The sequence below is a fragment of the Candida orthopsilosis genome (assembly GCF_000315875.1).
Source record: "Candida orthopsilosis Co 90-125, chromosome 3 draft sequence".
NCBI lineage: Eukaryota > Fungi > Ascomycota > Pichiomycetes > Serinales > Debaryomycetaceae > Lodderomyces > Lodderomyces orthopsilosis.
The window spans coordinates 563,236-582,819 of record NC_018296.1 but is presented as its reverse complement, the minus strand read 5'-3'; the positions used below and the strand labels follow the sequence as shown (position 1 = coordinate 582,819).

The following is a 19,584-nucleotide window of genomic DNA, read 5'->3' as shown; positions in this document are numbered from 1 at the left end:
GCGTGGCGGAAAAAAAGAATTGCTAGCAGAATTGGTGAACAATGCAAAAAAAGCATTGCCTACATTGCCTACATTGCCTACATTGCCTTCTAACAATAACAACTATATTACCACAGCCTAAACTGAATCAACTCTCCGCTTGCCACCGATTTGTTTACACTTTTCTTTTGTGTTTAAGGACAGTACCAGTTATTGTGCTTCTGCTTGTCAAACTGTATTGTTTTTTGTTTGTTTTTAAATTTGCTGTAAAGAAACAAAATTTGACCAGCTAGGAAAAGAAACCACAAATATGGAGAAACAGAGAAATTGGTACCAAGGTACATAGCCCCCGGATCATGTACCCTTTAGATCATAAGGATCTTACGGAAATTGGCTGATTGTGATCTATGCTGGCTGTTTTGCTCTATTGAAAATTTTGATCCGTGCTGGCTGTTTTGTTTGTTTTTGATGATGATGTGATCGGTGCTGGCTGTTTCAATTAGCCACAAAAACAAAAACAAAAAATAGATCAAGACAAAAAAAATACAGTTTAAAGTTAATAAAAGGTAGTGTAGCTCCTAATTTTTATATGCAAGTCATTAGTACGCCGAAAGGGGGTTCAACATATTGTCTCACGAATCAACAGCAACAAAGAAAGAGAAGAAAGGGTGAAGGGTATCATCGATGAAGAGAATCATCGGTGAAGAGAATAAGTGTTACCAAACATATTTATCGATACGGCCGGGTCTTCCATTATGTCCAATTATTAATTGAGAATAGTCTAACTCTTCTTCTATACAGTGACATCATGGGTAGTTATCACCATTAATCTCATTTAAACTTCACACAGTTTTCCCCTATAAACCCCTTTGCAATCAATGCCTTTAACGAAATTGCTGTTATGTATTTGATATTTTAAAAATAGAAATTCTATAGAGAAATTGTTTTTATTTTTTATTTTTATTTCTATTTTTTTGCCAGCCATCCGCTTTCTCTATTGTTTGTAAATCCCCTCAACCAACCACAAATAAATTTCATTTTTACCAGCCAAATTCTATGATGTCACAACTCAGTAATGTAGTCATTCATTTTATCACCAACCAACCAACAACCCTCTTATCACCCAACGCACACATGTATCAATTACGATCGCATCACCAGAAGGAACAGCATAAACTAATAACGCGTTCTTTCCTCTTTTTCTTACGTACTTCGTAACACGTATACTCCAAACATGGTACACAATTGAGTAAATGTTCTTCTGAATTCTACCGGTAACAACGGTAACAACGGTAACAACAGTTGTTAAATCGATAACCACATGGTTATCTTTAATGCTTAGTGAAAATTGTCTACTACAACGTGACTTAAATGACGTGCATATATCTCAGCTTACACAAAACGGATAGAAAAAGCCACCACTAACTGTCTTTCTCTTTTTTACCCGAGCCTTGTCTTAAGTCACCCTTACCGTGAGCTTTGACACCAATATCTCAATTCATTGAGATGAGATTCAAACACTTAGATATCGCAGAAGTTCCACTAATATATAATTCCTATCGAACTTAATTGGACCGGTTAAAACTATTCGTAAATTTTTTCTCACTTTGCGGAACGAACTTAACCGATAAACAACACTTTTAAGTTTGTTGAGTTTTGGGGCACTTGGGCTGCTTGCCTTCCGGCTTGCTAGATACCCGGTATCAAATCAAGCACAAAGATTGTGTAGGATAGATAAAACCACCATCATTTTGTATGCTTCTTTATCTCCGAAACTTTCAACCCAAATTGGGACCAAACTATGTTGAATTTGGAAATTTGTTTACATTTTGCAAAAGGGGGAGAAAAAGCACGAAATACTACACTTGCATATCAATTAATGCCTCAAAAATTTAAAGCAGTCTTTTCTGTTTTGCTTCACAAAGGGGGAGGTCGGAGTATGCTTTATGTAGTCAATTGACAAGTGGGTGCTACATGACTACAATAAAAACGTACTACTCTTGCAGAGATAAGAGCTAAAGTCGACCATTTTTGGAGTTGCGAATCAATCCTCCGTCCGTAAAAAGTGTTCTTGTTTGCTGTTTGAACGAGTCAAATGATGACTTCATTGATTGCTGTTAGTTGGGCCAATCACCAATTAGAAACACACACTCTCCAACTATGGTTTACGCGCCTAAATCTTCATTTCTACATGAAAATAAAAGGGTAAGCTAATTCAGGTGTTAATTTCGATGCAGAAATGGTGTTATGGATTTGTAATACTAATGTCCAGTGGCCAACCAATTTTTCGTTGGCTCAGCGCTTGTAGCATCAGTCTTTTAACCAATTATCTATCTAACCTTGTAGTTTCCCAACCACCTTGAATCTATGTGGTACTCACAATCACCGTCGGTTCAGGAAACAAATGCGGCTCAGTCCATCCGAAATATGCATAATTGAGGCGGACATAAAATTCAGGATCACTTTTCTAATTGGGTTAAAAACGTATTGGACTTTCCTTTTCTTCTCTTCTTCATTTTTTATTTCTTTTTTCTTTACTCCAGTGTTGGCCACGATCATCCATCTTGCTTCTAGTTAATGATCTTCCAGATTCTGATCTATTTGAAGGGTGAATAGTAGTGATGAAGGATCCGGATCTGAAAAGCAACCCTCTGGAAGGATTTCTTGGTACATGTAGTAATTGTAAGAGAGGTTTTTCTGGTTTTTGTGGTAAGGTTAGGAGGGGTGAGAGTAAACTCATGAGATTAATTTGACATTTTGGATTAAAAAGAGCTGATGTCGGAACTGGGCGGAGAAATGCTTAAAATGGAGATGGCCGCAATAGTCCTGTCATTAAATATCCTGAATATGCCCATTTCGCAGGGATATGCAACGTTGCCATCGAAGTGAATCAGTTCAGCTCCACTTAGACTGTACGATATTATTTAGCATGAAGTCCGCCGATAAACACAGAGACCAAATACACACCACTTAAAATGTTTTTCTATATTGGAGCCTGAGAACGTTTCATCTACTGGAAAGAACGGCAAAAAGGTATGCATTTTGGAGATCTACTTCTTTCACTGAGTATCACCTGTTCAAGATACTGTTCTCATTGCTGATCTTTGTAAGCACGCTTATCCAAGAGGAAGTAAATAACAGTTGCCATGTGCGAAACGTCGTTTAGCAACCCACCCTGTCAAAAAGTTCCTTTGTGGACAGCGTTGCCAATTATTAATGATTGGAACTAAATGCACATTCCATGCTGCTACATTACATGAGTCTAGAATCAGGAATGCAAGACTTGTTTAGTTTTACTGTGCCAGGGTTTAGTTCATAACATAGCCCGTATTTAATAGAGACGAATCCTTTTATACGATGGGGAAACACTACAATTCCACCTCAATACATGGCTAGGTAGTTGGTATCAGCCGTTGATTCCCCTTGACTATTGTCTAGGTCTCAGGTAACTGATTTTCTATTGTTTCTATCCTATTGTTCTAGGAGCCATTTAGGCGTCCTGACATTAGCAGTAAAAAGATCGGCGTTGATCGTCACTTTTACTTTTTCTGTTTTTGTATCCTGTCTCTTTTTTGCAGGCACTATTTTCCTCCAATTCAATGTTCTTTTTCCGATTGTGTGTGGAGGAGTTCCTAACTTTCTGAGGTGACCCGGTTTTCATATTGTGATTTGTTGAAGAGTAAGCAAAAAATGGTTCGATAGTTGAACCAAGGTTTTAAAATTAAGGTTGACTAATAAAGAGTTTCATGTTTTTAGACAAACTTTGAATTGTAGATATACATCCGTTTCCCTTCTCCCCACTTCCCCCTCCTTCAAAAACTCTTTCTAGATGCATCTAATGCTGAAGTACTTCTAAAACGCAAGAACCTATGGGTTTTATTTACTGTTTTGAGGCGGTCGTGGTTTAATCTCCCCGCTTTTTTCTTCTTCCTTTTTCTCTCAGTCCACAACATATTATATTTTGTTTTGCAAAACAAAAAATAGCCCCGTAAACTTCATTCTTCATCTTTCTGCTGATCGAAGAATGTTTCTATTGTTTTGTGGTTATGCTAACCTTTTATTCAGGCGGAAAAAGAAACGTATTCTAAAGATTCAATTGTTTGTGTTCCAGACACAGTAACCTTTGTAAATATCCACTTTGTGCAATATTCAGCACTTTACGAATCTCACTTCGAATTTTAAAATGACCACTATATGCAGTAGAGCACCGTAAGTAGCAGTTGTGGTTGAAGAATTGTTCTATAAAGTCGATCGTTAAATGCATTGCCCCACCCATTTCTCATACGATATTTTCTAACGCATGCAATTGTCTACAGACATTTCAAAGATCGTTGGATATCCATCCGTGTTGAGAAAGAGCGGATTTTAGTAGTTTAGTCCGCTTTCTTCAATAACAGGAAAAGTAAGTTACTGTAAGGAGAAAGTTTATGTATTATGTGCAGGATCTGATAAAACCCTGTAGTTTTTTTATAGATTATATGCACTATTCTATTTCTTTTACCAAGGTTAAAGATATTCTTTGCAAACACAAACCTTTTTCTCAAGAATTCGACCTCATTTTGTACTTCGCAAAGCTGTGGTGAAAGGATTCATTTCACAAATAGTAGCATAGTGGCCACAATCCCAAAACACTAACTTGAGTTCGGCTAGCATTTGTGACCTGACCTATAGTCGTGTCAGGTGTCCAATTTCTTGGAAACAGGATACTTTACTACAACCTGCGTCAAAGACTAGTTACAAAACCAAAACAAAAGTTTACGAACTTTTCGATTGAACAAAGCCAATGATCAATCTGTAAAGTATAATATGCCAAGAATTAACCAGCAAACCAACAAAAGTCGCACTTAAAAAGCTCTCAATATACATTTGGCAACAAAGGCGGACACAGTTGGGGCACGTTTGACAGTGGAATTTGCTTTTAAGCCTCTACTTTGACTTTTTTGCTTCTCTTGCTGTTGCATCAACTTGAGTTTGTGTATGGGTGGATAGTGCAAGAAGAATGGCCATATAGCATCTGGCGTAATACTTCCCAACATTTAATATACAAAGGTGCTATCTTCAAAATAGGTTTTCACTGCTACCAGGATCCCCAAATAAGCTTTTGGTTGCGTTAAATTAAGCGTCCAGTAAACACTGTAAGCGGACTTAGTATTTAGATAAGCTATATTATGCGTCTGAATTAAAATGCCCCACCCATGGTTATAACTGCAGTTAAGATTGATGTAAATTGCCTTACACTCGCTGTAATATTACAGCGAGTGTAAGCTAAACTTTTCGGGATTGCTTCCCACTTCAAAACTCTTTTGTAGGATCTGGGAAACTCTATTTGTTTCATATTTTGCTCAGTATTCGACTACTTTTGAAAATCTTCTCAAAACGTCACTCGTGGTAAGGTGATGGCGCAGGAACTCTCACCTGTTTTGACTATCCTGAACTATAAGCCGAACGAGGCATCTCTCTACAGAGCGGAACAATCTCGCCTTGAAAATTGCACATGAAAATAAAAAGAATTCTCACTTTGTTAGCGCTTAGTGCATGGTTATCTAATCCTTACCTAAGCTTTTTCTACCCGTCTTGCATTACCACTTAACAAAATAAAAAAGAATTACAAAACCAAAAACAACATTCCATTGTACCGAGATGAAAACAATAAGATTCACAGTTTTGTTATGTGTTGTGTTTGGGTCGTCGTTTTGCTCCTAACCATTTCGTACTCTCTACATTTGTACTCCAGTTTATAAACCGTGCATATGCGTTCTAGCCAAATTGTTTAAAAAAAAATTTAAAAACTATCTAACATTGTTAATCTCCCTTTCTATTGTTTAGGTTTTAGTATTAGAAAGAACAATAGAATTCTCCTTTTGTCAGGCGAGAAGGGTCTTATTGTTGGTTTGTTCCTGTTTTGCCTAAAAAACCAAAATATATACATTTTCTTTGCCCTGATTATATAAATACTTAGCTTAATCTTGTGCAAGATTTAAATAAACTTGGTATATACTTTACTTCCCCTTTGTACAAAAGTTATGCCTAAGGTGCTATAACTTTACATTTGTAGCTGCTAACAATTCACTCACCTGCAACGACACTTGTATTTGTCCCCAAGTTTGAACCTTAAAAGGGTGACTCATAACAAAGTCTTCAGGATTCAAGCAAATCTTGAAGTAAAGAGATGTCACATAGTCAGAATCAAATTAATTACAAGAAATTAGCAGACCAATCGTCTTCAGCAGTAAACACTAATCCAGACATCTCAACACCGAGTACCCAAGGGTTCAGGTCTGCACCAAGTTCATTTGATATCGCCATGCCAGCTCAAATACAGACAAACTTTATTGCTCCTATCCAGGAGTACCCTCATCAATTCAACCCCTCAATGAACCCACAATCTCAACAGTTTCAATTACAACAAGTGGGGATGAATTTAATGCAACAACAAGAAGCTCCACAATTGACAATACACAATACCCTTGGTCTTCAACAACAGATAGCAATGACGAATGAAAGTTACAACTTGCAAACACAACCTAATGCGCACGTTCCTGACGCTTATATTTATGGCATACAGTCCAATGTACTTGCGCAAAATGTCAATGGCGTTTCATCCCACAGTCAATCATTTTCACTGAGTATTCCTTTGGATAAGGTCTCAATTAAAGCTCATGAAAGTCAAAGGACGCAACTGACTCCTTCGCTTCGACCAGGATATCTACCACAATTTACATCAACCGTGTCAGAATATTCGCAGATTGGAGCACCACATACTTCTGAAACCCAGCGTGTATCATCCACATTAACAATTCCCAAATCAAATTGCACCAAAAGTACAAATAGTGCTCCACTTCAATCAGAAAATGACTACCCATCAGGATCCTCCTCGTCATCGCCATTGATGCAACCACCATCGCGTGGCAAAAGACAACGCAAACACCTGTCAACCCTGCATGAAATGACACCAGAGACAGCATTACGCAACAGGTGTCGAATATGTAATAAACAATTCAAAAGACCCTCGTCGCTTCAAACTCACTACTATTCCCATACTGGGGAAAAGATATTCAGATGCCCTTGGCAAGGATGTGGGAAAATGTTTAGTGTTAAATCAAACATGACGAGACACTACCGATTACATGAACGAGATTCAAGACGAGCACAAGAGTTGGAATTTCAAAATAGGAACCCAGAGCTAATGCGAGCATTAGGACTTTCATCTAGTTCAAGCACTGTACGACAATATTTTCAGCCTGCCCTACATCACCCAATGCAACACCAACTGCAAACACCACCACAACAACTTCAACAGGATGTAGCTACATTTGGCACAGCTCAAGCGCAACCACGAGATATGAATCAACTTGACCTCTTACATCGAACTCATTATCAATCTTATTCGCCTTTGTCGTCGCAAATTCCTTCTTTAATGCAAGCTCAATACATGCTCAACCCTTTGGTAGTTGATACAAATGGGCAAACTGAACAGTTGAGAGTATCAGAAGTACAGCAGTCACCGGTACAAACAATAAATTCTAGATTACAGTAGAGTAACCCTATTTGTGTACATATTAATCTATATATTAGTGCTTGATCGAGCTGTATATCCTACTTCCAGCCTCTCTCGTATCGATCGTGTGGACTACATAGATAGTGAATATTCTTCGTAGTCAGGTGCCATTTTTGACGCTCGCACGACTTTCGAACCAATCAAACGAGCATCAAAAAAAATTACATGAAGTAAGGGCAACACTGAAAAAGGTTCATCAATACAACACAATACACAACAATTCACAATGGCTGCTGGACATTTAGCTAAGTACATACGCCACGCACCAGTTGCTGCTCCCCACGTTGCTCCACATATCTACTGGGGTGCCAAACTAATGGGTGCTACAATGTGGTTTTGGATCTTTTACAGAATTAAGGAAGATGGTCCTGTTATGTTTGGCGTTAAATTGCCATTTGAACATCATTAAAGAGGATGGAAGAAGCTACTAGGAAATAGGGGAGATGGAGGAGTGATGGTCGTTATTGATGGATTGGCCAATAGAACAAATTTTGTACTTGAATTTCACAACGTCATAGAAACAAAGGCGAAATATAGATGATGTATGTTGAAACTGCAATAAATATCATAACATTGTATCAGTGGAGGTTAGCATGTGCTCCTCACTACCCCTTGTAGGTCTGTAAATGTGCCAACCCAAACACCTCTTTGTGGCTACCAAATGATTTTAGAGTTTACCATGTTTCGTTGACATACAAGCATGGAATATGGACCCTTGGGAAAAGAGGAGAGCAGCATGTGTCCTTCAAGTCTGCTTCAGTCACCATTTTCGTAATATGTGTTCCTAAGCCTTGAAAATTGGGAATAGACGCGAATGTCCAATGGATTGTACTTCCGTTATGAACACAAAGATGCGAGAAAAGCCTATATCTAGGTGAAAATTTCAGGTGAAGGTGAGGTGACACTAAACGGCTCTCTCGGAGGTTAGCACCGCTTGGATGCATTGCTAGAAGAATGCCTAGAATGTTCTAAACTAGATTGATTTAATGCAGAGCAGACTTGCTGCTAAGGTCATATCTTAAATGTTTAACTTTATGCGTGAGATACGCAAACTATGCACAATAATGTAATGGAAGGAATGGAAAGCATGAAAAAAAAAAAAAATATAATCAGTCCATGGTTATTGTCGAAATTAGGCTAGATCATTTCTCAGATTGAAGGGATGTTCTATGAATTCAGCTTCCTTCTCCTTATAGATACAAGTATGTACCACTAGAACGAAACTCTCTTTCATAAAGTGAATTATATCGGTTTGCGGGGCGTATTTTTTAGTGCTTTAAATACAAATAGTTCATACACGTCTAATCTTAAAAGAAATGAATCAAAATTTCAATTTGTAAGAAATAAAAATATAATTAAAATAAATAATATAATATAAACCTCAAAAGATTAAACTTTATACAAAACTATTTTTATCAACCACGAAGAAAATTAGGGAAACAAATCATTAGAATCACCATATATTTCAAACACAGTGCATTCAGTTAATATATAACTAAATCAGTGGATCAATCTACAACTCCGAACTATCTTAGCACGTGTATACCTCAAAATTAGCAAACTCCGCACTCATTTTCAAAGTTTAACTGCCCCTTTTTTTTGTTGACTTGAATAACAGTGCAACCCAGGACCTTTCGCATAAAGCAAATCCCATACACTATGTCAACATGCTAGACCCCTCAGCAAGATTGAGAAATGCCGTAATAGCCGGCAATCTCGCTATAGTCAAACGAATATTATCACGATTTCCGGAATTGTGGCTCAACGTCGACCCAAATCATCAAGGCTGGTCCAATCTTCATTATGCATCGTATCATGGTCATTACTTGATTTGTTTTCATTTAATCACTTTCATCAATAAAACATTGGGTAATTTGCAAAACGAGTACACTACGTTAGATTTGTTGACATTTGATAACTTGAATGTACTACATTTAAGTATGGAACATCATCATTCACAAACTTTGCATTACTTACTACAAGAGTTTCCTGGGAAAATATGGCTCAATTCTGTGGGTGGAGAAAATAAACAATCACCATTGCATTACAGTTGTAAATACAACTTCAAGGAAGGGACTAATTTGTTGTTGGAATTTGGCGCCGATTACAAATTAGTTGATGGTAATGGAGACACTTGTCTACATTTATGCTTCCAACACGGAAGTCTAGATTGCTTGTGCGAGATTTCCAATTACATCATCACCCAATCCAAGGGCAAAGATTCGGCAAAGGCAGCAATAGAAGCTTTTGAAAAAGTGAAAAACTCCAATGGATGGATTGCAAAAGATTTTGCTTCCAGTTTTGAATTGATTCAACAATATGAAGTTGTAAAAAGTCGCAGTTTGGCAAACTACAATTATACCACGCCACCGTATGCAAAGAATCAACTCTGGTTGGATGCTGAAAAAGCCAATAGCTCTTCACGAGTGTCATTAGAAGAAAATAAGGTATTAACCAGTCCCATCGTCCTGATGTCTTTGCAACAACAAAATCTGCCACTACCGTCAAGACCACAATACAGAAGACAGCATTCGCAATCATTGCCTAATGAGCTAAAGACATCTAGCAATGACTCAATTCAGACCTCTACAAGACAGAGGTCCAACACTACATTCAACAATAAGCCTACACCACTTAGCATATCAACAAAATCTTCCCATACTTCATTACATGGAAACTCTCTTGGGCTGGTACACGGAATGGTTGCTCCATTGACGCCATTGAACCCACCAAAAACACCATCTATCAAGTCTGTCACTATATCACCAGTGGGAGCTGATCCTGTATCCTCAAGTATTGATAAAGAAAGAGACTTGGAGTCTCCGCAATCTGTCTCCAGTGGCTCGTCATATTTCGCACAATCAACTGATCATCAATACACTACGAACACTAGAGCCCGCAAACCTTCATTTTCAAAAGCATCGGCATTGCCCTCAATTAGTTCCCCAGCGGTTAGCACATACGAAGATGCTTCATCTCAACAGGGCATCTCACTTAATATCCAACCACAGCAACTTGATATAGATCCAAGCCGCACATCATCAACTTCTTCCATTGCAGCAAAAGTAGCTTTCACTTCCAGTAGATCGTCGTTACACAATGCATCTGATACCAGCCCAGCTAAGACAAGACCAAGACCATCTTCGCGCCAACATTCCAATCTCAGCAACAGTCGAGTCAATAGTTTCAATAGTACCTCAAGCACAAATAGTGCTACCTACAGTATTCCACAAGCAACTTCAGTATCAAATAGCTCCGGATCAAGCTTTGAAACAATGCATCGAATCAAAGATGGTTCTGAAAATAGCGATTCAAACGTGAGCACATCGAAAACTAATATAAACGATTTTATATTGAGGAAATCAAGGTCGTCTGGTACGCTACCTTCCACAGTTCCCAAAAATGGCGGACACCATGTGTTTATGAATAATGCAGCAAACACTAGTCTTCATTCTTTGAATAGCAATAACGATTATAACGGAAAGTCTTCAGTAAGTAGCATAACATTTAGTCGTGTGAGGTAGAATATACAGCATAAATTATACGCTTCTTAAGGAAATAGGATTTGTGAAATTTAGTAGGGTTTGACCATCTGTTTGACCCTATGGCGACTAAAACGTGGTAAAGGAAAAACCGGGCACATGATGAGCAAGCTAGTGTGCCATAGTTATTTCTCTGGCGAGGTACTGCAAAAGGAATTTCGCGTGAAAAATAACGCGCTGCAAAAATGTCAATATTTTCATATGACAACACACTCAATGGGATCCAATGACACCTAAGAGGCAACCTTCGATAAGTCAGTTTTTCTCAAGTCAGAAGCCAAAGGGTTCGGACGGTGAGGATTTATTAATGCCAAGTTCTCCAAAGCAAAGATTTTCTAATGGTATAGAAAAGTTTCAATTTGTCAAAGATCAACATACGGTTGAGAACCCAACGTGGCAATCCCAAAGTGAGGAGGCTCTTCACACTACTGCATCAGATACCCCTATCACATCACCATCACCTGCTACACCTGTTAGCTCTTCAAATTCAAATATACTAGAGAGTTTCCAATATAGCAAGAACTCCGCAATCAATCCACCACGAACCAAACGTGATGCTCCAAACCTAATCACCAAAGAAAGCAAGGCCAAAAAATCCCGCACTACAAAGCTAACTCCATTGGAGAACCAAATTTTGGAACTCACTGAGCTCCATCTTGACAAGATTCTCCTCATCCAAGTTGGTTACAAGTATAAGGTCTTTGGTGAGAATGCAAGACACGTTTCAAAATGTTTAAACATCATGTATATACCAAGCTCGGATTCTCGCTTTTCATACTGTTCATTCCCTGATACTAGACTACATATTAATTTGCAGCGGATACTCAATAGCGGAGTAAAAGTTGGAATAGTCAAACAGGTGGAGTCAGCAATTGTCAAAGAGATTGACAAAGTTGGCAAGAGTGGCGATGTAATGAAACGTGAGGTGACCGGAGTGTACACAAAGGGGACTTATATGAGTGATGAATTTGTTGGCAGTAATCTTATACCTAATTCCGTCGAGGAGGAGCATAATAACTACATTATCTGTATAAATGAAGTGACTGATCGTGAATTTGCAGTCGTTGCTGTGCAACCGTTGACGGGTGAGATCATTTACGATGTTTTTACTGATGATATAAGTCGAGAGGAGATGGAAACTCGTTTGCTATATCTTCGACCCAGTGAAGTGATTGTTATCAACAATGACGATGAAATAAATGCAACTACCATGAAATGTCTAAAGCTCGTCAACCACGAGCTCAAAATTGAACACAAGAAAACTGGTCATGTAGATTTTAGTGATTATCTTATCCTGGATATGGTTGACTACTATATGCAAAACTTTCCCTCACTGATCCAAGAATGTTTTTATAAACTTATTGTGTATTTGGCAGAATTCAAATTGAGTAATGTTTTCACAATATCACAAAATATCACCACTTTTAAAGATGCAAGAAAGTACATGATCTTACCTGCTAATACGCTAACTGCTTTGGAGATATTTACTAATTCGACCGATCCCAAATCACCCAGAGGAACTTTGGAGTGGCTCTTGAATCATACTAGAACCAGATTTGGTAGTCGATTGTTACACAAGTGGATTTCTAAACCACTAATTGATAAGGAAAAAATTGAGGAGCGGTACGATGCTGTGCAAGGATTAGGGCTGGAGTTTAATCACGTAGTTGATTCATTAATGAAGCAGTTGGAGAAAATAGGCAAAACTTTGGATATGGAGGAACTACTTATCAAGATACATTATTCAACATCAACTCAATCAACAAGAATCAATAGAAAGCAGGTGTTTCTTTTGTTGCAAAGTTTGAATGATCTTTTGCAATTGGTGAAGCTGTTCGCCAAGACAATACGGAGTTCGAGCTTAAACTTGGCCTCTCCATTGATTGTGAACATGTTGAATGGGTTACTAGATCTGGCTGATGCGGGAATTGTGGAGAACTTTATCAATATGATGAACCCTTCATACTTGTTTAATGAACTGAAAGATCTATTTGAGCAAAAATCGAGCTTTTTTAACCTACAAAATGGCTATGACGTTATTAATCATGAGTTTGCTGAAATTAAGAATGTGGAACAATTGCTTGAAGAAGAGTTAGTTAGGGTCAGGCAGTTGTTACAACGACCTCAGCTCAACTACGTCACGAGTAATCGTGAACCGTACCTCATTGAAGTAAGAAATGGGAAAGCTGTTGATTCATTGCCGCCTAGCTTCATCAAAATTAATGGAACAGCTACAGTGAGTCGATTTAGAAACAAGGAGATTTCCAACTTGTACAAATTGAAACAATACCATGAAGAAATGTTGGTGCAGAAATGCGATGAAGCATTTGTTGAATTTTTGCAAAGTTTGGATTCCCAATATGGATTTTTCCAAAAAATTGTCAAGCATTTAGCAACACTAGATTGTTTACTCTCCATTACTGCAGCCAGTGTACTCAACAATCAAGTGAGGCCAACATTAACTGATGATTTGACAATTGAAGTGGAACAAGCAAGGCATCCAATAATTGACCAGTTGCGAGATGGGTACGTTGCCAATAATATCAATATTCAATACGACATCAATCGAGCATTGATTATAACTGGTCCAAATATGGGTGGGAAATCATCGTATGTGAAAATGGTTGCTTTATTCACTATCATGACTCAAATTGGGTGTTATTTACCCTGTAAATCAGCAATAATGGGAATATTTGACTCGGTGTTTATTCGTATGGGTGCAAGTGATAATATCCTCAAGGGTAATTCTACATTTATGACGGAGATGTTGGAATGTAGCAACATCATTCAGAGGCTAACTACTAGATCATTGGTCATATTGGATGAGATTGGAAGGGGAACGGGTACAACTGATGGAATAGCATTAGCGTATGCGATTTTGAAATATTTTATTGAATCGGAATCGAAGCCGTTACTATTATTCATTACTCATTATCCATCTATACATATATTGGAACATGAATATCCTGGCGAAGTAATCAATTATCATATGGGATTTGAAGAAATCAACAAAGAAAATGGTAAGTTCCCCGAAGTCATTTTTTTGTACGATTTATGTCGAGGAGTAGTCAACAACTCTTATGGGTTAAATGTGGCAAAATTGGCAGGTATTCCTGAACAAGTTATTACCAATGCATATGAAGTAAGTGAAGATCTAAAACATGAAATTGAACTTGATGACGATATAAAGTTGTTGAAACTGGTCAATGAAGTGATACATGGTGATGCAGATACGTCTAATTTATTCAAATATATAAATTAAAAAAATCTAGGACAAGCGTGTTGAAAGCTTGTGGATTATCTAAATATATATGATGGCCAGCATTTTCAACCACTTTAAATTCTGTGATTGTGTCATTCTTTTCGGAAATCTTTTTGAATATGTACTCGCCACCTTTAGAATTCATCCAATCTTTGTCTCCATACAACCATAGAGTGTTTATGTTATTATCCACCAAGAAATCAACGAATCCACGATCACAAAGTGGTAATCTTGCCAATATTTCATGATTGATAAGTTTTGTAATTGCCAATTCACCCGAGGCTTGATACTGATTGAAAATGGAGAATGAATAACCGTGTAGCTTATATATCAAATCAACTGCATCTTCAGAATCACTAAAATTCTTGAACCTAGCAAATGACCAATACGATATCAATTTCGAATAAAATGGTCCTGTTTTTTGTAACAAATCAAATGGTGATTTGTTATTCTCCCATAATTTCTGCAATACTGAACTTTTGGGGAATTTGGGTTTACCTACAAGTTCCCAGGCTTTAGTGAATTCGGGGCTGATCACCACTTCTTTATCATTTTCCTCAAATTGCAATTCCCGTAAGGGGTCACTAGCATAATGAAGATTGATATTGTACCTCTCATCATTAATCAAACTATGTTCATTTGATTCTGTTCCCATGGGACTAACCAAAATCAAATCAGAAACAATTTTGGTGTCGCCCTGATTATTATACTTCATCACATAACAACAGGACAAGTAAGCTCCCATTGAATGAGCGATAAGTTTGAAATTGGCGATGTTTCTAATCAATCGCCAGTTTTCAATCTTGTCAATAAACCAATTTTCAATCTCCAAAATCTGTTCGATTTGTTGTCGTTTCTTTGTCGGTTTAGTGAGGAATTGTCGTGGGAATTTTGGTCTAGCAGAGTTTCCAAATCCCGGTAAATCAATCAAGTGTATTCGTATTCCGGGGGTTTTGATCAACAGCTCAATGTTTTTGATAAAGTAACCCAATGCTGCCATGTATCCGTGTATGATTACGATATGTCGTTCTGGGCCGGGATCAGTATTTTCCAAGTAAAATTCATGAATGAACGATTCATCTTTGAGTTCAACATCTAGTAGTTTGCCTCGCATGCAACTCGACTTGTTTTCATTTGTGTCTTCTGCCACTGGTGACTCAATGTATATATCGTCTGGTAAAACTGCTCTAAATAAGTCGTACTCGACCTTTCTATTCTTGAGTAAAGCTTCCCTAAACTTTTTATCTTCTTTATTCACTGTGCCATGCTCTCGCTTCAATTCCAGTGAAGAAGACCACCAATCTTGGATCGATTGAAATATAGGAATCGAATTTACTAAAGCTTTAGTGGGTTTTGGTTCGGAGGTTGAGTCGACTGAGGATTCAGATGAAGATGATAGGTGTTCCTTGTTGGTAGTATTGGGATTTCCCATTGCCTCAATCGAGGTTTGTATCAACGACGTCATGAATGGAAAGTGGTTGTTGTTGGTGCCGAGGTTTAATGTGAAGATTGCGCCCTTATCTTTTAATTTTCGCACTTTGATCTTATCTTTGAGAGACAGATTAGAGATTACACCTCGCAAGGCTTAGACTAGAAGCGGGACGAGGAGAACAATTTGCTGAGAAGAGGTAGCAATGAAAGGAGCAAGCAAGACTACAACCATATTACAAAGCTCCCACAGTATATATTTGTCTCCGATCGCAAAACCTCTCTATACTATATTAAAAAATTACTATTCAACGACGATGTAGAAATAAAAAATGCCATATCAATATCACCGGATCTCATTACCTACACTCTAGTGCATTAATGTTGTACTTTATTATCAACTTCCGAGTACGAAGGTGGCGCACCACTTTGATGTTGACCAACTTTGGCACTACTGCCATTACTACTTCCTTCCACAACTGAACCATATCCAAACACAGGTTGAGAAGCGGTTTCATCAGTGACATGAGATTCTTGGTGTTGTTGATGACGATGATGGTGGTGGTGGTGGTGATGATGATCTCCTGGGGTTTGGTTCTCTAAATCATTTCTGTAGACATAATACACTTTTGCTTCACTTTGGTGGTAATAAGGTGGGTATTTAGCAATGATATACCATGCATGAATCAAACCAGGCACGAAACCAAGTATGCAAAGAAGGATATTGATTGCTGAATCCTTTGAGCACACTCCACGACGAATCCAGACTGGTAATGGTGGGAAAAATACTGAAAGAACGATTAACAAAAGGTCGGAAAGACAGACACACATATTAAGGGTTGGTTTTAGCTCTATGATTGGTGATGAGCGTATAAACTAGTAGGTAACGATTGATAAAGGTTTGATGAGATTAAGTCATGTAATTTCTTTTTCTTTCGCCTCTCCGTTTTAAACATGATGTAATGTCGTTAAAATCCTTATTGTCGCATAATTTAATGTCACTTTTATTTTCTTTTTTGTTTTGATCTTTTGAGGTTCAATCGGTTCAACTAGTTAGGAATTTTGCCATCAATTAACAATACACAACACACAACCCATCAGCTATGGCTACAATAGCACTTCACATTACCTACCAAGGACAGCCAAAGAAGTTTACAGTTAATAAATCACAAACCATATCTCAATTTATATCACAATGTTTGACGAGCTATAACATTGATTCCAATACTTTTAGTGCTGAATTATATCACAACAATAAGGCATTAGATTCAGCATCGCCCATCAGATTAACTAATCTAATGAACAATTCAAAGCTTACATTAAAGGTGAAAAAACTTGATTTGAACAAGGAGATCAATGTCAAGTTTATAAGTGATAAGGGAACTGTGGTTAGGAAACTCACGGTGGCTACTGTGTTGGAAGAGATTGTGGAACAAATTGTAGGACGTTTATCAAAACCGACACAATTGAGAATCTTAGATTTGGTGGTTGGATATGAAAAGTACGCCACTACAACATTGGGATCAATTGTGGGGAATGCCAATAGTGTTGTTATTCGATTAGAGTATCAAAAACTGACAAGCGAGAAGGATGCCTTGTTTAAAAAACAACAAGAGGCCAATCGATTACAATTGGCAGAGGTTCAAAGGCGTAAAGAATTGGAAGCTCAAAAACGTTTACAGGAAGAACATGAAAGACAAAGATTAGAGAAGGAGAGGACTAAGCAAGCAGAAGCAAAAAATACAAATGTGCAGGAGCCGGACAACTCTCAAGAGGATGCCGAGATGAAGGATGTTGAAGAGGGGACACCTTCAACTGCCACTGAGTCTGTATCAAATTCAAGTACCGGTGATGTGGCCCAACAAGAAGGAACCGACGCCAATTTTGTGTACCAAGAGGAACCAATCGATGAAACTCCTAAATTATATGTACCAACCGATAAGCCACAACCAGCTTATCAGAACCCCGATGAAGATTACAATATGACTGTTGATCAAGCCAAAACATATCAAAATGTAATACGCAATTCAGCCAAGAGAGTGAAAAAAACAGGAGGAGATATTAAGAAACCTTCGAAATATTTTATACGTGTTAAATTCCCTGATGGCGCTATGTTACAAATCAATTTTCTTGAAAATGTTCATGAAATCAAATTTGGATCACTTGTTAAGAAATTGGATGGATTATTGGTTCCCGAATATATTAATAGTTATAACTTGAAAATTGGTTATCCTCCATTTACAAAATTAAATCAATCATTTGCATTGAATAATGAAAAACTTCACAATTTGGAACATTTTCAATCAGAACAAATAGTCCTAATTTGGGAATTGAGTAAAGGAGATGCAACCAAAGTGCATCAAAAGGGCCCATTTTTGAATAATGAATCCAAAGATTTGGTGATCAAACCAAGTGATGAATTGCCGGCTATTAAATTAGAAAAACACAGAAATGAATTACCGTCAAAAGATGAATCGACGAAATCAGGAGGAGGTATTTTTAAGTCAAAATCAAAGAGTAAAGATGGTGAAGATAAAGATGAAAAAAAGAAGTCCAAATTACCTAAATGGTTAAAAATGAAGAAGTAAATAAGACATAAATAGACAGATTTGACATATGAATAGAAACCGTTGTCTCTTTTGTTTCATCTGAGAGTAATCGGTCCGATGTCAATATTCGGAGTTTAGTTTGTGAAGGGATGTGAACCTCCGTTTACGGGCATAAGGCTTTTACGCATGGTACTCTAATTGGGAAGTACGCGCTTACGTAGTTACACAAACTTGTATATTTTATTGGATTTCGGTACATTGATTCCGTTTACACAATACACTTCGAGGTTTCATACGCCGTGTGGGTCTTGGAGGGAGCAACAAGTGATTAGGTGGGCATAAGGGCATAAGACTTTTTGAAGCTTCCGTTGGCATGCAAGACGTGTTCCTTGTTGAAAGGGGGGTGGATTTGGAGGCTTACTGCTCTGTTTATAAATTGAGGGGTATATATTTATTGAGCTCTTTGTTCATATCGTTTATCAAATGAGTCATATAAATAAATAGTAGTAGCATTATACACTACCTCTTGTTGTTATTGTTGTAAATCTTTGACCAATAAGAATTGGTATGCTTATGTAATGTTGTAAATTAATTCTATTGTTTTTGTTTCTGCGTTTGTGTTTTGTGTTTATTAACTGTATAGCAGTCGTGTACTAAGTTACATTTGGTTTACTGCCCTAAGCAGTACTTAAGTATCAACATTTTCCCACCAAATATGTAACCACCTGAAAAAATTTTTTTCCCTTTCTTTTCCTTATACTTTCAACAGACAAACAAACAAACAAACAAACAAACAAATAGTATACTACAAACATATCAAATCTAACTGCTGCTACTACCGCTACTACTATTTTACACTATATTTTCCCCCATTTATTCCCCTGAGCCTACATTAAGATTATATCCACTATGTGTGCTTAAATTTACTTGTTATTCCCCACATACAATTTTAATTTAAAACCCTTTGTTATTTATCGATTATGTCATAAATAATACTTTACTTTATTAGAAAAAGAGTTTTAACAATATTATCAAAAAGATTAAGATTTGATCGTTTGTTTGTTACAATCCTCCCCCTTACTGTTTAAAAATGTTGAAATAGAAAAGATTATTTTACACCCGTCCACTATGACGTTCCTACTACTAAACCCTCGGAGTTATTAAAGAATTAGAATACTGTTTACATCAATATACTACTGCTACTGCCTATTTGAAGAAAAAAGAAATTACATTAAATACAATTATTACTACTACTGCTGCTGCTAT

General features: G+C 37.4%; 7 protein-coding genes across 7 annotated transcripts; 5 read left to right on the top strand and 2 right to left on the bottom strand. All coding sequences in view use genetic code 12, as the record gives it.

Moving 5' to 3' along the window:
- Window positions 1-6,148: 6,148 nt before the first annotated feature.
- On the top strand, window positions 6,149-7,516 carry CORT_0C02650 (hypothetical protein; the record flags this gene model as incomplete). The annotated part of the gene is made up of 1 exon (XM_003868496.1): window positions 6,149-7,516. One exon carries the CDS (start codon window positions 6,149-6,151, stop codon window positions 7,514-7,516), a length of 1,368 nt encoding a protein of 455 aa, XP_003868544.1.
- Window positions 7,517-7,763: 247 nt separating this feature from the next.
- CORT_0C02640 (hypothetical protein) lies at window positions 7,764-7,946 on the top strand (the record flags this gene model as incomplete). Its single annotated transcript, XM_003868495.1, has 1 exon — window positions 7,764-7,946. One exon carries the CDS (start codon window positions 7,764-7,766, stop codon window positions 7,944-7,946), a length of 183 nt encoding a protein of 60 aa, XP_003868543.1.
- Window positions 7,947-9,204: 1,258 nt separating this feature from the next.
- On the top strand, window positions 9,205-11,061 carry CORT_0C02630 (hypothetical protein; the record flags this gene model as incomplete). Its single annotated transcript, XM_003868494.1, has 1 exon — window positions 9,205-11,061. One exon carries the CDS (start codon window positions 9,205-9,207, stop codon window positions 11,059-11,061), a length of 1,857 nt encoding a protein of 618 aa, XP_003868542.1.
- A 244-nt stretch (window positions 11,062-11,305) lies between these two features.
- Window positions 11,306-14,341, top strand: CORT_0C02620 (Msh3 protein; the record flags this gene model as incomplete). Its single annotated transcript, XM_003868493.1, has 1 exon — window positions 11,306-14,341. One exon carries the CDS (start codon window positions 11,306-11,308, stop codon window positions 14,339-14,341), a length of 3,036 nt encoding a protein of 1,011 aa, XP_003868541.1.
- On the bottom strand, window positions 14,325-15,806 carry CORT_0C02610 (hypothetical protein; the record flags this gene model as incomplete). Its single annotated transcript, XM_003868492.1, has 1 exon — window positions 14,325-15,806. The coding sequence occupies one exon, from the start codon at window positions 15,804-15,806 to the stop codon at window positions 14,325-14,327; it is 1,482 nt and encodes a 493-aa protein (XP_003868540.1).
- A 341-nt stretch (window positions 15,807-16,147) lies between these two features.
- Window positions 16,148-16,600, bottom strand: CORT_0C02600 (hypothetical protein; the record flags this gene model as incomplete). Its single annotated transcript, XM_003868491.1, has 1 exon — window positions 16,148-16,600. One exon carries the CDS (start codon window positions 16,598-16,600, stop codon window positions 16,148-16,150), a length of 453 nt encoding a protein of 150 aa, XP_003868539.1.
- A 272-nt stretch (window positions 16,601-16,872) lies between these two features.
- Window positions 16,873-18,357, top strand: CORT_0C02590 (hypothetical protein; the record flags this gene model as incomplete). Its single annotated transcript, XM_003868490.1, has 1 exon — window positions 16,873-18,357. One exon carries the CDS (start codon window positions 16,873-16,875, stop codon window positions 18,355-18,357), a length of 1,485 nt encoding a protein of 494 aa, XP_003868538.1.
- Window positions 18,358-19,584: the final 1,227 nt, after the last annotated feature.